The sequence below is a fragment of the Lagenorhynchus albirostris genome, chromosome 1 (genome assembly GCF_949774975.1).
Source record: "Lagenorhynchus albirostris chromosome 1, mLagAlb1.1, whole genome shotgun sequence".
NCBI classification, from domain to species: domain Eukaryota; kingdom Metazoa; phylum Chordata; class Mammalia; order Artiodactyla; family Delphinidae; genus Lagenorhynchus; species Lagenorhynchus albirostris.
Genome location: NC_083095.1, coordinates 84,948,383 through 84,967,553, shown reverse-complemented (window position 1 = coordinate 84,967,553; position 19,171 = coordinate 84,948,383). Strand labels below are relative to the sequence as shown.

Genomic DNA, 19,171 nt, shown 5'->3' with positions numbered 1-19,171 from the left:
CAAAAGAAAGTTAATATTTTCTCTTCTAAATTTATTTTGAATTTTGTCATACTGTCATACTTAAATCTTATTCTGTTAAGTTTTTTAAAAAATCAAGTCTTGATAATTTCTTAGAACAATTTATTCAATTTTTTTGCTATGCATTTAGAATTTTAAAAAGGCAATTGATTTAACGAGCTCTTAAGCTGTACCAACTGTAACTTAAAACATTTTAATTATGGAAGATTTCAAATGTGTACAATGAACCCCCATGTATCTATCACCCAGTTTCAACAGTTATCAACATTGTGCTCTTCTTACTTCATCTAGTTCCCCCTCTTTTTCCTGGAGTATTTTATAGCAGATCCCAGGCATCGTAACATTCTACCTGTAAATATTTGGCTAAGAGGTAAGGACTTTAAAAAAAAAAAAGAAGCATAACCACAATACCACCATCATATGCAACAAAATTAACAATAGCTTAATATAATTTAATACCTAGTCCAAGTTTAATTTTCTCCCATCATCTCAAAGGTGTCTTTTTGTAGTTGGTTATTAGAATGCCTGGTATAGTCAAATTTGTCTGGGAAAGAACACCTCTAACAGATATTTGTTGACACCTACTATGCATCAGATGCTGTATGCTAGGCAAGCAATGAGGTCTGTAGTGACACAAAATACTGTACTATACCACTTATATGAAAACAGGTGATTAAATGGCTACCCCAATCAGGTTCCTCAAGAGACAATGATAGGTGGGACTTTCAGAAGAAGATCGAAGTTGCAACAGTTCTTCAGAGATCTAAAAGGTTGTGGGGCCTTCATGTTAGACAGAGCGCCGAACTCAAGTAGGAAACCTCCATAGTAACTCTTCACAAAGGAGTTACCCTCTGGTGTATTGTTCCAGTGCTCCCAAGAAGCGGTTGTAAATAGTAGCTCTGAATAAGTATCCAACGCCTCCCAAATAAAATGTACTGCACTTAGTGCTGTAAAGACTTCCAAGGTGGATGGATGAGATCCCTGTTCAAGGAACTTAACGTTTAGTAGAGAACGTATCTACACAAATAACCACAGTGCCAGGTGGAAGCCTGCAAGTACTCAGAAAAAGTACTTGAAATTATACTGCCTTAAAGGCGCAGAGGGTTCCTAGGATCACTCGGGTGGTGGATCTGTGACCAAGGGAATGAAGAGGAGGGGACGAGGTGCCAGGTCAGTGATGACATTTCAGTTGGACTGTGATGAGTAATTGGAAATTATTCATGCAGATAAAGAAGAGGGAGAGAGAAGGGGATTTGAGGCCAAAGGATTAAAATTAGCAAAGGCAGAAAGATGGACAAAGGTGCCAAGTGTTAAGGCACCAGGACAGTCTGGATGCTGCACTGGATAAAAGATTCCAGCCAGATTGCAAAAAAAAATTTAAGAGATTTAAACCAAGGAATTAAGATTTTGTTTATGAAGTATTGAGGAGCCGTTAAATACTATAGCTCAGTCTCTCCAAAGATAGCCCTTTATCATTCAGCCCCAACAGGTGCATGGGCCCTGATTATTTTGTTTAAACCACTTAAAAACATTTGTGAGGACTGATTTAGGTATTCACTCCGTGTAAATACCACAGCTTGCAGAACAAAACTCCAGGGTACACGTTAATATGATGTGGGAAAATAAAATATAGAGAACCCCAATCCTAAACTGAACCCTTACATTTTCCCCCAAACGTTTTTAAGTCTCAAAGACCTCACCGGTTTTGAATAGAACACTACCACAATAGTGATCAATAGAGGAACGATCCGACTAAATCAGGGCTGAGTTGTAAAAACTTATCCACGGGGGAGGTCCCCTAAAAGTCATCCTTTCTTCCAGGTCCCCCATTTAAGTAGCAGATTTGGAGCGCTGTTACAATTTACAGAAATGTTAGCTGTTTGGAGTTTTCCAAAAGCCAAGGCAATTATTTCCGCGACTGCCTAACAATCGGCATTTAGATGCAGCATTCCTTTAGCTCTCTGGGCCTGCGTTTCCTAACTGATGTCCTGGTATAACTGAGTACTTCCAATAAAGCGAAACCAAACAAACCCTTTTGGAGTCGGTGTCTTTGTGAGTCCCCAGGAAAGTCAGCCTCAACATAAGGTGAAAACTATGGCTCCCTCTCGGTTTTGCAGAGTTAGTGGGACCCTTCGGTGAACCAAATCTACCGCCCCAGGGCCGGGACAGCAGCCTCAGCCTTTGGAATTCCCGCTCGGTCCCCTCCCACCGCGTCTCGTAGAGGCCGCTCGTCCTACCCCACCCGCCACTTGCCTCGTACCCTCAGGTTAGCCCGGAGGCCCAGACTCTTGGCCAAGTTCTGCAGGTCACTGTACTTGAAGGAGTCCAGCTCCTCCAGGGAGGGGACGGTCATGGCGAACTGCAATCCAGGCGACCACGCAGAGGATCGATCCTCCACTCCCAAAAACGCCGTTCAAAACTCTTGCGCCGCTCTAAGCGTTGACCAAACAGAACGTTACAGAGTTTAAATTGAGAAAGCTGCACTTCCATTGGTTAAAAATGCCTCAAAGGCGGGGTCTCCTGGTGTTGACCAATAGAAAGGCTGACTTCCCCTCCACCAGACGCACGTTCTTCACCCTCCCTCACCAACACGAAGGCGCCAAACGGCGTGTCCAGGCAACGAGTGCGCGGCAGAGCCCCACCCGGCTCACGTTGTCCAATGAGGACCCAGGAACCAAGCTTGGAGCGGGGCACGGTGCGTCTTTGAAACTGAGGCGCCAGCTGCAGGAAGATGGCGGCTAGGCCGCGGAGGCATCGCTCGCGCTTTGCAAAGCAGCCGCGGGGTGACTTTTGTGATGGCGCTAAGAAGACGATTGATGAACCTTCTCTTACGACTTCCATGGAGTGGGACACGCAGGTGGTGAAAGGGTCTTCGCCACTCGGCCCCGCCGGGCTGGGGCCGGAGGAGCCGTCCGGCCCGCGGCTGCCATGGTGGCTGCAGCCCGAGAGATGCGCTGTGTTCCAGTGTGCGCAGTGCCACGTCGTGCTCGCTGACTCTGTGCACCTCGCCTGGAACCTGTCGCGGTCCCTTGCAGCCGTGGTCTTCTCCAGTGAGTGGGCACGGCGTCTGGGAAGCGTTGCCGCTTTCTTACTGGGTGGCTGGGAGCCGGCTGGGAGGAAAGCGGGATGAAAATTTGGAAGGAAATTAACTCCATTGCCAGGGGTCGGGGGCGAATCACTTTTCATGATTTTTGTGGCCATGATGAGTCTTTCTGGAGGGGAGAGTTTTTCCCTTCAATGCCTCACAGGTAGTCTTTCTGACCCGTGTTTGTCTTCCTAGGAGTCACAAATAATGTAGTTTTGGAGGCTCCCTTCCTAGTTGGCATTGACGGTTCGCTCAAAGGCAGGTACGTACTGAGAATTGCAGATAGATCTCTAGTCATTCCCTGACTTAATGAGACTGAGGAGCGTGGAACCGACTTGTACGAGGAGAAAATAGTTTATTCCTATCTTGCACTAGAATAAAAGTCTGTTTCATCCATACAGTGTATTGGAAGGATGCTCCCTTTACCTGAGTCTTGTACGAACTTGATGTATTAATGAAATGGAAAAGATATTTGCGTGAGGGTTTTAAGGTCTTTATGAGGGCCACATCTCCCTAGTGGGTTGTGCAAGTGAAGTGAGTTTAAGAAAGTTATGTCTAGTAGGGGAAAAAGAAGAAAATTACCTTTAAGTGTATAGTGAGAATCACTTACCATAAACTACAATCCTTTGACATAACTAGGAATTACAAGTTTTCATTTAACCTGGAATTTGTAATAAGTTATGGCAGGACTAATTCTGCTGTAACCTGGGGAAAAACACAGTTGGAAAGTTACTTGAATATTGCCTGGTAAACTTTGCATCTTGACTGTAGTGTGATTTACAAGTAACAACAAAGTACTCAGTTGAATTAAGTAGTACAAAGCTACTCAATTTTCAGTGTTGGTTTTAACAGCAAGACAATTCATTCTGACCACAGTTTGGTTCAATTTTAATGTTAAATAGAGTTCGTATAGGAATTCTTAGTTGCTGTACTCAGTAATCAGGAAGAGTTCTGCAGCTCCTCTTACCTAACTGAAAGACACTCCCTATCCTTGCAGGAGTGTCCTCTTCCCACCCAAAGGAAACAGAGAGGGAAAGAGTGATGGCCTGCTTGGAACTGGTTCATTTGGGGCCAGAGGCAGAAGCTCTCTGAATATCTTCTTAGAGGGAAGCACATCTAGCTAGACCTGTGCTGTCCAGTACTGTAGCCACTAGCCACATGGTGGCTATTGAGCACTTAAAAGGTGGCCATTCTGAATTGAAGTATGCTGTGAGTGCAAAATACACACCAGATTTTGAAAACTTGGCCCCAAACATTGAATAATTTAAAAGTACTGATTACATGGGTTTTTTTTTTTAATTTTTTGGTTTTTGGCCACGCTGCACAGCTGTGGGAATCTTAGTTCCCAGACCAGGGATCAAACCCAGGCCCAGGGCAGTGAAAGTGCTGAGTCTTAACCACTGGACCCTCAGGGAATTCCCTTGATGACGATGTTTTTGAATATTGGGTAGCATAAAATATATTAAAACTAATTTTACCTGTTTCTTTTACTTTTTTTTTGAAGCTAAACTAATAGAAGATGTAAAATTACTTATGTGGCTTGCATTCTTAATAGACAGTACAGATCTAGATGGTTTATAAAACACTGGACAGAAAGTTCCATGTGTTTGGAATAAGGAGAGCCGTGGGACTCAGCAGGAAGAGATTTATTGTCAGGAATTGGCTCACTAGATTATGGAGGATGAGAAGTCCCAAGAGACAAGGTTGATAAACTGGAGACACAAGAGAGCCAGAGGTTTAGTTCTAGTCCAAGTCCACAGGCCTGAGATCCATGAGCCAAAGGTGTAAGTTCCAGTACAAAAGCCAACAGGCTCCAGACCCAGGAAGAGCTGAACATTTCAGTTCAAGTTCAAAGGCAGGAAAAAAAGATCAGTGTTGCAACTCAAGGCAGTCAGGCAAGAGGAGTTCCCCTTTTTCATGAGAGGGCCAGCCTTTTTGTTCTGTTCAGGTCTTCAACTGATTAGATGAGGGTCACCCACGATAAGGAGGGCAAACTGCTTTACTCAGTCTACTGATTCAAATATTACTCTCATTCAAAAACATCCCCATAAACACATTCAGAATAACATTTGACCAAATAACTGGGCACCCTTTGGCTCAGTCAAGCTGACACACAAATTTAATCATTACGTGTTAACCTGGCATCCACATGCATCTCCTAAACCCATACTTAATCTCCAAATAAAGACAATAACAAGGTCGTAATTCTTCCTAACATGTTACAGCTATCTTGCATACAACTAAAAACGCACTAAACCCTCCTCCAGAAAAGGAGATAAAGTCCTTAAGTGATACTTACTTTTCTCCTTGATATCTCATGGCTTAAATACTATGATGTAAAATTAATACTTAAATACTATAATAAAAAGTCAGTACATCTTATGTTACATTAGGGAAAAGAAAGGGAAGAAAACATAAACGCACATATACATGTAAACCTATTTATAACAAAATGAGGAGATATTCATGACAATTAAATTCCTGTAACTGGTCACATGGTCATAGCTGGTATTTATAACTACCCTCTTCCACTACCCATTCTGTATTCCTTTTGCCTTCATCAGGCACTCAGATGATCATAGTTCTTTACCTGGTGTGATGCAAACCTTCATTCCTGGGCCATTAGCAGACTAATATTCAATGAAATATTTGTTATATGTTACATGCTAAGCATAATTTTGGGATCTCTTTACATTTTGCTCTGTGCCATTTATTTTTTTAAAGACACTTTTAAAATTATTTATTTATTGTCTGCACTGGGTCTTGGTTGCTGCGTGTGGGCTTTCTCTAGTTGCGACGAGTGGGGGCTACTCTTTGTTGCAGCGCACGGGCTTCTCATTGTGGTGGTTTCTCTTTGTTGCAGAGCACAGGCTCTAGGCATGCAGGCTTCAGTAGTTGTGGCATGCGGGCTCAGTAGTAGCTTGCAGGCTCTAGAGTGCAGGCTCAGTAGTTGTGGCGCATGGGCTTAGTTGCTCCACGGCATGTGGGATCTTCCCGGACCAGGGAACAAACCTGTGTCCCCTGCATTGGCAGGCAGGTTCTTAACCACTGCGCCACCAGGGAAGTCCCAGCTCTGTGCCATTTATTAGTTTCTACAGACATTTGTCTATAGGTACTGTGGTTTGTCTGATATAATTAATTCCTACTTAGGAATTAATAAAAATGCAACTTTATTTCATGGCTTGCTTTTTGGTAATGTAGTCACAAAAATACAGTACTGCATGTGTGGTGTGGGACTTCATTTACCAGTAAATTTATATTTTGTTGCTTGGTCTTTAGTGTCCATTGACATGAATCTATTTTTAGCCATGCAATTATTATACTTTATTAGTACTCATTTACTGCATATAGTATGTTTATACAGATAATTTTTTCCCCTTACTAAACCACTCTAAATTGCTTTCAGTACATGAATGATGAAACAGTTTTTTCTTAAATATTTTTTGTAATATTTGGATTTGTCTTATATACCAGAAAATAAGGTAAGTGACTTACCTACATGGTGTAACTAGAACTAAAATCCATGTTTCCTGATTCCTCATCCAGTAATCTTTCAAAGGATAAAGGAAAATAAAATAGCTTGCTAGGACAATATGATTTATTTTCTTTCTTTTGCATTTTATCTGGGTAATTTTTTAATTTTTTGTTATATCTGCAAAAACAAAACAAAACCTGATTTGAGTTCTATTAATAAATTGCTTAATAAGCCCTAATCGATTTGTTTTACTTTAACTGGAAATTGGCTTAATGGTAGCTAATTTATATGGTCATGTGTAGTTTTATATGTTTAAATGTTTTTTTGTTTAAATAAATTTATTTATTTATGGCTGCATTGGGTCTTCATTGCTGCCCGCGGGCTTTCTCTAGTTGTGGCGAGTGGGGGCTACCCTTCATTGCTAGGCACAGGCTTCTCAGTGAGGTGGCTTCTCTTTGTTGCAGAGCACAGGCTCTAGGTGCGTGGGCTTCAGTAGCTGCAGCACGCAGGCTCAGTAGTTGTGGCTTACGGGCTTAGTTGCTCCGCGGCATGTGGGATCTTCCCGGACCAGGGTTCGAACCTGTGTCCCCTGCATTGGCAGGTGGATTCTTAACCACTGCGCCACCAGGGAGGTCCCTGTTTAAATGTTAATCTGATTTGTTAGCTCTTTTTCTGCTTTCAGATATAAATTACTTCAGTGAAATGACAGTTACATATCACATGATTGCTTTTGTGGCCAGAATCCACAAGGGTATCTATAATCTGAGTTAACCTTTCTTTTTTTTTTTTGTGGTACGCGGGCCTCTTACTGTTGTGGCCTCTCCCATTGTGGAGCACAGGCTCCGGACGCGCAGGCTCAGCGGCCATGGCTCACGGGCCCAGCCGCTCCGTGGCATGTGGGATCCTTCCGGACAGGGGCATGAACCCGTGTCCCCTGCATCGGCAGGCGGACTCTCAACCACTGCGCCACCAGGGAAGCCCTTGAGTTAACCTTTCTTGAATGTGACATTTCCTCAGTCTCATTCCTATCATAGCCTATTTTTTAGGAATGAGTCCATAACATGAGTTATTTTGTATTTGTTCTTTGATTTTCTTTCTTAACCCAAATCCTGTTTTTTCCTCCCAGCACGTACAACCTTTTATTCTGTAGTTCCTGTGAGATTCCCATTGGTTTCCATCTGTATTCTACTCATGCTGCCCTTGCTGCCTTGAGAGGTCACTTCTGCCTTTCCACTGACAAAATGGTGTGGTAAGTAGACTTAGATATTCTTTATCAAATAAATTTTAAAACATCTTCCAGAAAAGGCAGAATGTTTGTACCAGAGAAGATGCTAAAGCCAGGTACTGTTTCTTACAAAAAAGATGGCAATGGGACCAAAACATAGTCTTATAACATTATGATCATTTTGGATGTCTCATAATCATACCATGTGTTAATAATCATACCATGGAATAACTGAGAGGATATTCTTTCATTCCAAGAACTTTTGGAAGGTAAGTTTTTGCAAAATAATCCTGTAGTAGACACTTTTGGGGTTTGTGCCTAGCCCCTGTCTCCCTCCCATAGTGTGGGACTTTGTGGCCATATTTGTTATCCTGTGTGATACCACTCCCAGGTGATGGGATCAGGAATAGACCTGACCTAAGCTAAGCCAATCAGGCTTTTTACCCTAAGAATTTGAAATAAAGACCCAGAGACATTGGTCATCTGTAGATGGAACTGGTGCTGAAGTTGGGAAGTGAAAGCTGTAGGTTTAGGGTAGATATTTTCTATGTCGTGCATGTAAATGCAGAGAAATTTTGTCTACAGAAAAAGAAGAATGAAGCAGATACACAAAGAAAAGTAAAAAATAATGACCATGTGGCCTCATAAAGTCAGAAAAAGTTCCCTATTGTTTGTTCCTTCTCATGAATTACTTTGGATATTTCTTGTCTTTCTAAATATAAATTCTACTTTTTACTTAAGCTTTTCTGTTATTGCAACAAACTGAAACATCTATCAAAGTCTCTTCTTGATTATTAGAAACAACAACAGCCATTGATGGCCTAGTTTGTGTCAGGTATTGTACTATGCTTACCTCACTGAGTTTTTGTGTTTTGTTTTTTTTTTTCCCTTACTGAGTTCTTAATGTAAGAAAACTGGGGCTTGGAGATGTGGAGGAGCTGAGAATTGAGTCCATGTCTTAACTCCAAAGCTTAATTTCCATTCATAAAACAGAAAGTTTCCTTTTGCTCATTTAATGCGCTTAGATGGGTGTTTCTAGCTGAGCTATGGACAACAAGAGCAATAAAACTTATAAATAGGGGGGACTTCCCTGGTGGTCCAGTGGTTAAGAATCCACCTTCCAGTGCAGGGGACGCAGGTTCGATTCCTGGTCAGGGAACTAAGATCCCACATGCCACGGGGCAACTAAGCCTGCGTGCTGCAACTACTGAGACCATGCACTCTGGAGTCCAAGCGCCACAACTAGAGAGAAGCCTGCGTGCTGCAACAAAGAGCTCGCGTGTCGCAACTAAGACCCGACACAGCCACATAAATAAATAAATATTAAAAAAAAAAAAACTTATAAATAGGGGACTTCCCTGATGGTCCAGTGGTTAAGACTCCGTAAAAACAAACAACCTTAAAAATAAAGCCCATCCTTTGCCATGAGGTTGTTCAGTGCGCATTAGGTACACTATTTGTTCTTCGATGCCAATTTTCTTTTTTTTAAACATTTATTTATTTATTTATTTGGCTAAACTTGGTCTTAGTTGCGGCACACGTGTGGATGGTTGTGGCGTGCAGGATCTTTAGTTGCGGTGTGCGGGATTTAGTTCCCTGACCAGGGATTGAACCACGGGCCCCCTGCATTGGGAGTGTGGAGTCTTAACCGGGGACCACCAGGGAAGTCCCTCAATGCTGATTTTCAACAGGATATGTGTACTTGAGATGGATTGATATTTTACTTTCAATTTCTAGTTCATTCTTAAATAATTTCTATTTAGAATTAAGTTTAAAGACACAGGGAAAAGCATCTCTAAGTGTGTGCTATTCGTAACCTCGAATCTTTTTTAGAAACAGTTTTAAGTAATTATTCCAGCCAACCTGTAATTGAGTTTTTGCTTAGGGAAATAAGCTTTTAGTAACAAAAATTTTTAATATAAATTTGAAAAGCATTATGAGATTTTTAAGTAATTTCTTAATCAAAATGAGGAATTGGACTCAAAGGTCAGTATATTCTTTCTGATTAAGTAGAAATTAGGGAACTTCCCTGGTGGCGCAGTGGTTAAGAATCCACCTGCCAATGTGGGCGATATAGGTTTGAGCCCTGGTCTGAGAAGATCCCACATGCCACAGAGCAACTAAGCCCACGCACCTAGAGCCTGTGCTCCGCAACAAGAGAAACTACTCTAATGAGAAGCCCGTGCACCACAATGAAGAGTAGTCCCCACTCGCCACAACTAGAGAAAGCCCCACACGCAGCAACGAAGACCCAACTCAGTCAATAAATAAAATTAAATTTAAAAAAAAAAAGGGAAAGTATAGGTAGCACGAGTCTGGGAATATGATGAATCTATGTCTGTGTGTATCAGAATGAATTTGGTTGCTAGTTACAGAAAACCAAAGAGTGGCTTTAACAAGTACAGGGTGGGGCAGTTGGCCACTCCAGGATTGTTCTAGTCGCTCAGCCATGACAGGGCTCTGGGTCAGCATCTCTGGTCCTCTTGGCCTTTTCCTCTTGGATGCTGCAAGTATAAGCATCCAAAACTGGAAGAAAAAGGATATGGTAAGTGTGGGAACACAGGGAATGGTCTCTTTATCAGCAAAAATTTCCTTATCATTGGCAGAACTATGTCACATGGTTGCCTTAAGCTGGGAAAGCAAATATGTGACAGTAGGGAATAAGATTGCCACAGTTGGCCCAGAACAGTTATGATTCATCTTTTAGGACTGGACACACTGCTGCCCTAAACAAATTCTGGGTTCTGTTAGCAACAAAAACTTGAGGAATGGCTCTGGGGTAGGCAACCAACAGTATTTGTCACAACTGTGGTTACTTTTCTTCTGTGCTACACCATCTACTGGTAGAGTTATGAGGCTTATACTTATCACAGTTATTCATATGACCCTGGTTTTTTGTCTTTAGTTTGTCCTAGGATAATTTTAAATCATGTATTCCGGGCTGGCAAGGGGTGAGATGAGGCACAGGGTCTCTCTGATGACTTATATTTTTAATATGTAAAAAATTATATATTTTTTTGCGTTATTTTTGGCTGCGTCGGGTCTTCATTGCTGCGTGCGGGCTTTCTCTAGTTGCGGCCAGCGATGGCTTCTCATTGCAATGGCTTCTCTTTGTTGTGGAGCATGGGCTCCAGTAGTTGTGGCACGTGGGCTCAGTAGTTGTGGCTTGCAGGCTCTAGAGTGCAGGCTCAGTAGTTGTGGTGCACGGGCTTAGTTGCTCTGAGGCATGTGGGATCTTCTCAGACCAGGGATCGAACCCATGTCCCTTGCATTGGCAGGCGGATTCTTAACCACTGTACCACCAGGGAAGTCCCTCTGATGACTTATTGAGAATACTTTTCCTACAAAATACATTATGAATCTTGAAATGGAAATAAGCAATAAGGCAATCTTTGCTTGACAGATATTGCAAGTTTGGTTCCTTGATAATTATAACTGTGGTATAGTACTAATATTTTCTCTATATTTTCTATTTAGCTACCTCTTAAAAACAAAAGCCATAGTAAACGCATCTGAGATGGATATTCACAACGTATCTCTACCAGAAAAAGTTGCAGAGGTAAAATTTCATGATGGTTGTGTGTTTCCTTTAATATAGGCAATTCCTAATTATCTGTACCCGTGAATTTAGGGGCAGTGAAATGGTGAATACGCCAGTAATTCTTTATACCTGGTTTGGCATTCCTTATTGAATTTGTGACACAAAGCAAAATAGTAAAGCCATATTGTCAAGTCTGGTTCAGGAGGAGGTGGAGAGCTGCTGAGCTCCACATTCCTATTCCTCCTCTCTACTGGGTATGGACACCATCATCCTTCATAGGTCTTTCCTCTTTGCAAGCACCTCATGCTTAGACAGCTTGGAGGAGAAAGAGTGCTGAAACCATCATTAAGAATTCTTACTTAAATGGGCTTTACTAGCGTTTCATTGTTTCCAGTTGAAGAAAGAAACTTTGTTTCAGTAGCTTGCTGGCTTATTCTTAGTGGAAATTTGGCTATAACTTTACTACCGTGGGAAGAACAACCTTAGAATTTACTGTTGGTTTTGTTTTTAGCACTGTTAATAGTTTATTCCTCGGTAATTACACATTTAGTAACCAGGGCATTTACTTTTCAAAGTTTAAGTAACTTTTAGGACAGGGGAACAGTGACTTTTTTTTTCTTTTTTTGCATAATTAACTAAGCTCATGAAACCATGTTCTAAGCCAGGAATTCGCAAACTTTTTCTGTAAAGGACCAGACGACAAATGTCTTAAGCTAGACCATTCAGTCTCTACTATTCATCTCTGCTATTGTAGTGCAAAAGCAGCCATAGATGGTATATAAACACATGGATATAGCTTTGTAGCAATAAAACATTATTAAAACAAATGGGCAGCAGGCTATCCTGCAGTCCATAGTTCGCCTACCCTTGCTCTGAGCAACTAAGTTGATGAGCAGGGTCAATAAATACTGTGGTTAGAAATAATTTGTATGGGAGATAACTTCTAGAATGGTGGCCTGAGGAGCTGCATGGACCCCTCCCCAACAAAACAGCCATAACCAAAGAAAATTATAAAGAAAACAGCCATCTTAAGTCTGTGGAAATTTTCCTCAAGGCTTAAAGCAAATGAAGAGATATTTATTGAAGAAAATCTACTAAACCTTGGTAAGAGCAGTGAAAACCTGTGGCATTTGAGCCACAACCTACTCCCTCCCTCCCTTGCCCCTCCAGCTCAGAGGGAGGGAGGCTCCATCTGGGCGAACGCAGCCAAGAGCACAGAGATCCTTTTCCCCTAGCTCTCAGTTTAGGGCTGTGGTATCTTCCCAGGAGGGGCAGGCTGCCAGCATTTCTCATCAGAAGCTCTATTCTAGGCAAGAACAGCCATTTGTAGTGTGCAAGTTCTACCACTGGCACAACAGGCTAAGAGTACTAGGAACCCAGTCACTTTTGTCCCAGATTGCTTGTAGGGCAGAAGCTTCATGCTGACAGATGCAAGCAGAGAAGACCAGAAGCTACTGCCTCTGCCCAGCACCCTGCTGGTAAAGCAGGGGTGTTACTCTGAGAGACACTACCCCACCCCAGCTTGGGAGCCCATATTAAGAGGTAGATTGTAAAAAAAGAGCTCTGAAGCTTTCCTAAGGGAACTAACTTTATTTGGAACAGGGTGTGGGGATATTCAAGTCTAAGGATTCTACCCAAAACAATGGAGATTTTGGTGGTGAGCAATTAAGAGGAAGCTAATAGTCCATATGAACAATAAGCTAAACCATGGACAAGTTAGAAATTTATGAGAAAATCAGGGAAACAGACAGCTAAAATAAGAGCCCTCCTGGGGTTGGAACAAAAGAAGACTGGCCTTAAAGACTACCCCCCCCCCCCCCCGTATAAATGGGTCTGATTTTAATTGGATTAGACTGTGGAGCAATTTATGTCCCAGGGCACTGTCAAAATAGAGCAGTCAGCCAGAAATTAGTGAAGGCTAATAGCTGGGTGTGATATCAACAAAGGCATCCAGTTTACACAGAGCTCAGGGAAAAAGAGTCAAAGAAGGCCCTGCTAAATCCACTGTCATCCCAGGGTGAGTGCACATTTCCAAGGCTGTGTCCTCCGAGGAGTGACATCAGAAGCTGCACACTGTGAGGGAAATAGACATCACTGAAATAGTCAAGCCAACTACTAAACAGATAAGCAAAAAATAACCACTACAAGCCAGGACATGGGGTGGAGGTAGGGGGATGTTTAATATCCCAAGTTGCTTTAATATGTTATCTAAAATGTCTGGTTTTCAATAAAAATTAGGAGACATGCAAAGAAAAGTATGACCCATACACAGGATAAAATACAGGCATCAGAAACTGTTTGAAAAGGCTCAGATGTTGGGACTTAGCAGACACAGCCTTCAAAGCAGCAATTAAAAGTATTTGCAAAAGGGGCTTCCCTATTGGTGCAGTGGTTAAGAATCTGCCTGCCAATGCAGGGGACACGAGTTTGAACCCTGGTCCAGGAAGATCCCACATGCTGCGAAGCAACTAAGCCCGTATGCCACAACTATTGAGCCTGTGCTCTAGAGCCTGTGAGCCACGACTACTGAAGCCCATGTGCCTAGAGCCCATGCTCTGCAATGAGAAGCCACCGCAGTAAGAAGCCTGCGCACTGCAACAAAGAGTAGCCCCCGCTCACTGCAACTAGTGAAAGCCCGCGTGCACAGCAACGAAGACCCAACGCAGCCAAAGATTAAAAAATAATAATAAATTTTTTAAAAAGGGCTTAAAAAACAAACATCTAAATGGAAATCCTGGAGTTGAAATACAATCAACAAGAGAACAAACGTATGGACAGCAAGGGGGGAAAGTGGCGGTGGCAGGTGATGATGGTGGTGTGATGAATTGGGAGATTGGGATTGAAGTGTATACACTGATATGTATAAAATTGGTGACTAAAAAAAAAAAAATTGATGACTAATAAGACCTGCTGTATAAAAAAATAAGTAAAATTAAAAAAACACAAAAGTACAATCAACAACTGAAATGAAAAATTCACCAGAGAGGCTGAACAGATCTGAATTGGGCAAAGAATCAGCGAACTTGGAGATAGACTGATGAGATTTGCAATCTGAAGAAGAAAGAAAAAAAAAAGAATGAAGAAAAATTAACTGAGTCTAAGAGACCTGTTGGACACCATCAAGCACACCTAAATATGCTTTGGTAATGCGAGTACAAAAGGGAAAGATAAAGTAGAAAAAATGTTCAAGGAAATAATGGTTGAAAACTTCCCAAATCTGATAAAAGACAATCTACATGTCTATAAGCTCAACAAGCACAGGTAGGATAAATGCAGAGAGAACTATACCCCAACACACAGTAAAAATGTTGAATGCTAAAGACTGAAGAAAAATCTTTAAAGTAAGAAAAATGATTCATTGTGTCCAAGAGCACCCAAATAAGATTAATGGGCTCTAGAGTGACCTGTTCAAGCAAAATTTCCTGATGAATTTTGTGTGTTCTTGTATCTTGGATCATAAAAAGTAGATTTCGTGCTATGCAAATTATGGCAGAAATTTTTTTTTTTTTTACTTCAACAGACGACTTATCCATGATAACTTTGTGAATCTGAGTACAGGTTGTATTTTGAGTAACACTAAGTTTGGTTCTAGATATAGCTATTCTAAGCTGAAAAAACTATTGAAAATTAGCTACCACAAACATCTGTTCTAAATCTGACAACCAGAGCTACTCTTGAAGGTGATTAGCAGAATATTAAAGACAGACATTTGTTACTGTGAACAAAGAATTAGAAAAAAAAAATTCTTGCTACTGGAAAAAAAAGGGAAAGCCTGATTAATGCTTCTGTTTCAAGCTTTCTTATCCCCCTTTATTCTTGTCTTCCTCCCCAGGTTTTGGAGTTATCACCAAACTGGTGATAAGGGCTAGGAAGGATGGAGACTAGAAGCAGTGATGCTCAGCAGTGGCTGGTCTTTTTCCACATGAAACTTTTTATCTGTCACCTTATTGTGCTCTAGGTTTGTTGTATAAAGTTCTTTCAGAAATAGAACAGATGTCCTTTTGAAATGTGTTGCAGTATTGCCAGCTCCCAATCACTAGCTTAAGTCTGAAGTGGCTTCTAGAACCAGCAGATTGAGACTTTAAGATTCCCTGATAATCTATGTATTTCTTTTCCCAGCTGAAAGAGAAGATAATGTTAACGCATACTCGCTTAAATTCACTCATCAAGATTCTGAAGGAAGGGACTCCTGACCAGTCCAAGCCAACAAACTGATCCAGAATCAAAGCTTGAGTATCATGTTCAGGCCTTACTGCTGTCTTCAACAACAGGTGCTGTTTGATCACTTCTCAAGAAAGTTCAGTTTCAACGATGAATGGGAAATGTGGTTTATTGTTTACCTCTAGACTGATTTTCCAAGTGATTTGTGAAGCTGTTTCTGGAAGATGAGAAACTAAGGAGACTTCTGTTCAGATTTCATAGTTATCTGTCTTAAGAATTTATTTTAGCTTCTTATCAATTTCATAATATTTATTTCGGAAAACATTTTGACTGCAAATTTAGGGATTAAGAGGCAATGTCCCATGAGTGCTCTGATCTAAAGATGCATGTTTGGCCTGAAAATAGCGTTGTACTTATGTTGACTATTATTCCTACATGGAGCAACTGTCATGAATACTGAGAAATCATTTTTTTCTTATGTGAAATACGGGTACATACATTTTCTGTAGGTTATGTTCAGTAAGTTAACTGCATAATATATATTTATCGTTCCCGTTTCTGTTGTAAACTGAGCTTAACAGGATGATAATGAAAGGAATGATAAAAACATCAAACATTTACCAAAATGCTTTCTTTTATTTTGCTTTATGTAGCACTGTGGCTCAGTAGCTCATCATATTATTCATTTAATAAATATAAAGTATTATGCTAGCTGCTGGGGATGAAAGATAAGCAAAAACAGCTACTCTGTATCCTCAGTTTATAATCTAGTCAAGAGATGGGACACTCAAATAACCACATGAAGACATTTAAAATTACAACTGTAGTAAGGGTTCTGAAGAAAAGGGACATAGAGATATAAGCACATATAGCAAGTAACTGACCTGGTTTGGGGGTCAGGTAAGGCCTCTCTGTGGAAGTAATGTTTCAGCAGTGGTCTGAAAGATGAGTAGGCATTTAATAAGCTGACGAAGAGAACAGTCTATACAAAGGCCCTTAAAAAGACCTGTAGGAGTTACAACGGTGTCCAGAAACCTGCGGATGCAAGGTCTTATCGGCCTTCTGAAGGATGTTTGTTTTATCCCAACAACCTTGAAGAATTTTAAAGGAGGCCTATGACAGGATCAAATTTTCGTTTTCAGAACCTCATTAGGGTTGTCTTATGGAGAATGGGTGGGAGGGCGGCAAGCAGACCACTAAGGAGGGGCTGGCACTAGAACAATCAAGAGACGATAGCCTAGTGGTGGTGCACAGAGAAGTTAATGTGGTTCCGATGTGGCTAGCAGATTTTTTTTTTTTTTTGCTGCGCTGCGCAGCATGTGGGATCTTAGTTCCCTGACCGGGGATCGAACCCACACCCCCTGTATTGGAAGCGCAGTCTTAACCACTGGACCACCAGGGGAGTCCCCAGTGGCTAGCAGATTTAATAGCAGATTCTTTCCATTTTAGACTGCATATAGGATATTTTCCTTTAAAACTATTTAAGAGAGAAAATTCTGGCTCGCTTTATGCTTTTGAGTTGCAAAATTTGGTTAAGTAAGGGCGAAGCCTCTGGCAACAACCAGTACCAGAAAAGCTCTTTCTACTCCTAAAGAATGAGACCTAATACTAATACTACATTGAATCATCCTGGGATTCTTATTGTGTATGGGTATGTCTGCCTCAACGTATTTCCTTTCTTTAAAAAGCTGTTCTTATGTAGCTATTTTCCTTAACCTCTGGATTTGCTGTTTTGGTAGACTTTCAATAGAAAATTAAATGCTTGAACTTTACATCAAATTAAGCTGGCTAGTTTTACATATTTTTTTTCTCTCTACAAATTACATGTTTACTCTAGAAAAAAATTCAGATATAGATGTGTGACAAAGGAAAGGGTAAAAGTATACTTCCCCTTACATTTCTGAGAGGCACAATGTAGCATGCTGGGAGCCAAATGATTTAGATTCAGACTGTGGCTTGGTTACTTATTAGCCATGAACTTGAAGAATTAAACTCTTCTTGTAAGATAGGGATTAAAAACTAACTAGGGCTCTAGTGAGGATTAAATGAGTTAATGAATACATCTAATGTAATTAAGAGTAATGCTTAGGGCTTCCCTGGTGGCGCAGTGGTGGAGAGTCTGCCTGCCGATGCAGGGGACACGGGTTCGTGCCCCGGTCCGGGAAGATCCCACATGCCGCGGAGCGGCTGGGCCCATGAGCCAGGGCCGCTGAGCCTATGCGTCCGGAGCCTGTGCTCCGCAACGGGAGGGGCCACAACAGTGAGAGGCCCGCGTACCGCAAAAAAAAAAAAAAAAAAAAAAAAAAAAAAAAAAAAAAAGAGTAATGCTTAATATTAAGTGCTTAATAAATGCTACGCTATTATAACCTTCATGCATGTGGACAGACACATAGACATAAAAGGCAATTATATTTTTCACATTATTCTGCAACCTGCTTCTCAAATAATACAGGCCTCACAAATTACGTAACACCTGCATATGATTCAATAATCAATACATCAGAATTTAACCATTGTTTTATTGGATCCTTGTCATGTCTGCGTATCTGTTCTGGTATTTCTGTAGGAGTGATTCCTAACGTGGAACAGAGTCAAAGGGCATGTGCATTTACAATTTTGATATTATGCCTTCCATAAATGTTGTACCAATTGTACTAATACTCTCACTAATGGCTGACTTTTTTAAACAAGGCCTTAGTGGTATAAAAGCTCCTCTGGAAGTCTATAACATCAATAATGACTGGCTGATATTAACAGATTCTAAGGCTAGTTATCATTTACCACTGTATGTATGTTGAATAAAAGTGTTTTCAAAATTCCATGTATTTATGAGAACAAAAAAATTGCATATATAAAGTCCCCAAGTTGTACACTTTTGAGCTCCTTAATTAATGGCAGAAACCATCTCAATTTTTATAACTCCAGCATCTAGCACAGTACCTGGAAGTGGAGTATATCAGTGTGTGTTAAATGAATAGTCTCATAAATCAAAGGAAGGAACTATTACATTAGTTGTCACATCACAAAAACCACATAGCTTTTGTTCATTTGACAATAGCCAATCCCAAGGAAGTTTGTAACAGCTTTCTTAAAACTGAACTCCTTTCCTTTCCCCTGAATCTAGGAGGATCTCTTCTTAAGTAGCGTTGAAACGTCTTAACTTTTTAAAATTAAATATAAAAGCTTCTTAATTATTGGCAGTAATTGTATCATTATTTCCTTACCAGAAACTAAACATTTGCTCCTAGACCTAGCATAAGGTTGGCCCTAAAGGTAAAACAGGGGATGGCATAAGGGCATAGTTTAAATAAGGTGCCTCTTTATTCATATGGTTGCCTGTTTTTCCCTTGAACTACAACAGAAACTGCCACAACTTGGCATCAAGAAACCCAGGTCCTTTGTCTTCTTTATTTGACATCTGGCGCCTACCTAAGCACAGGTCTGTGGATAGGCTCCTTCTTCCATCTCCATAATTTACTGCATTATTAGAATTCCCATTCCAAATAACAACACAGTGAAATTTCAGTGCATTCTCAGCCCATGCTGCTTTATTGCCAAAATATATATGTACACAGGCGCAGAGTTTCCAACTTTTACAGCAGTTCCTTTTTACAGCAAAGAATATTTCTTCTAATATCCCAAAGATGCATAGATTAGAAAGCAAGC

The 19,171-nt window shown here is 40.9% G+C and overlaps 2 protein-coding genes across 22 annotated transcripts in view; one reads left to right on the top strand and one right to left on the bottom strand.

The window, feature by feature from the left end:
• NUSAP1 (nucleolar and spindle associated protein 1) overlaps positions 1-19,171 on the bottom strand; it is a 66,188-nt gene that overhangs the window by 30,127 nt on the left and 16,890 nt on the right. For 11 of the 21 annotated variants that reach the window (XM_060147577.1, XM_060147611.1, XM_060147687.1 and 8 more), the window contains 4 exons: positions 16,390-16,443; positions 6,599-10,329; positions 3,714-3,808; positions 2,279-3,128 (listed from right to left, as the gene is read on the bottom strand). In XM_060147577.1, the coding sequence (XP_060003560.1) occupies positions 2,279-2,371 (93 nt within the window). In that variant the 5' untranslated portion in view covers positions 2,372-3,128; positions 3,714-3,808; positions 6,599-10,329; positions 16,390-16,443. The remainder of the gene's footprint in view (positions 1-2,278; positions 3,129-3,713; positions 3,809-6,598; positions 10,330-16,389; positions 16,444-19,171) is intronic. The other 10 variants (XM_060147594.1, XM_060147656.1, XM_060147663.1 and 7 more) reach the window with 6 other exon arrangements.
• On the top strand, positions 2,747-16,000 carry OIP5 (Opa interacting protein 5). The gene is made up of 5 exons (XM_060147786.1): positions 2,747-3,068; positions 3,299-3,365; positions 7,705-7,827; positions 11,281-11,362; positions 15,464-16,000. Exons 1-5 carry the CDS (start codon positions 2,750-2,752, stop codon positions 15,557-15,559), a joined length of 687 nt encoding a protein of 228 aa, XP_060003769.1. The 5' UTR covers positions 2,747-2,749; the 3' UTR covers positions 15,560-16,000.

Coding starts and splice junctions, on each gene's coding strand:
- OIP5 (XM_060147786.1), top strand. CDS start 2,750: ATGGCGGCTAGGCCGCGGAGGCATCGCTCGCGCTTTGCAAAGCAGCCG. Junction 3,069..3,298: donor TGCAGCCGTGGTCTTCTCCA/GTGAGTGGGCAC, acceptor TTGTCTTCCTAG/GAGTCACAAATAATGTAGTT. Junction 7,828..11,280: donor TCCACTGACAAAATGGTGTG/GTAAGTAGACTT, acceptor TTTTCTATTTAG/CTACCTCTTAAAAACAAAAG.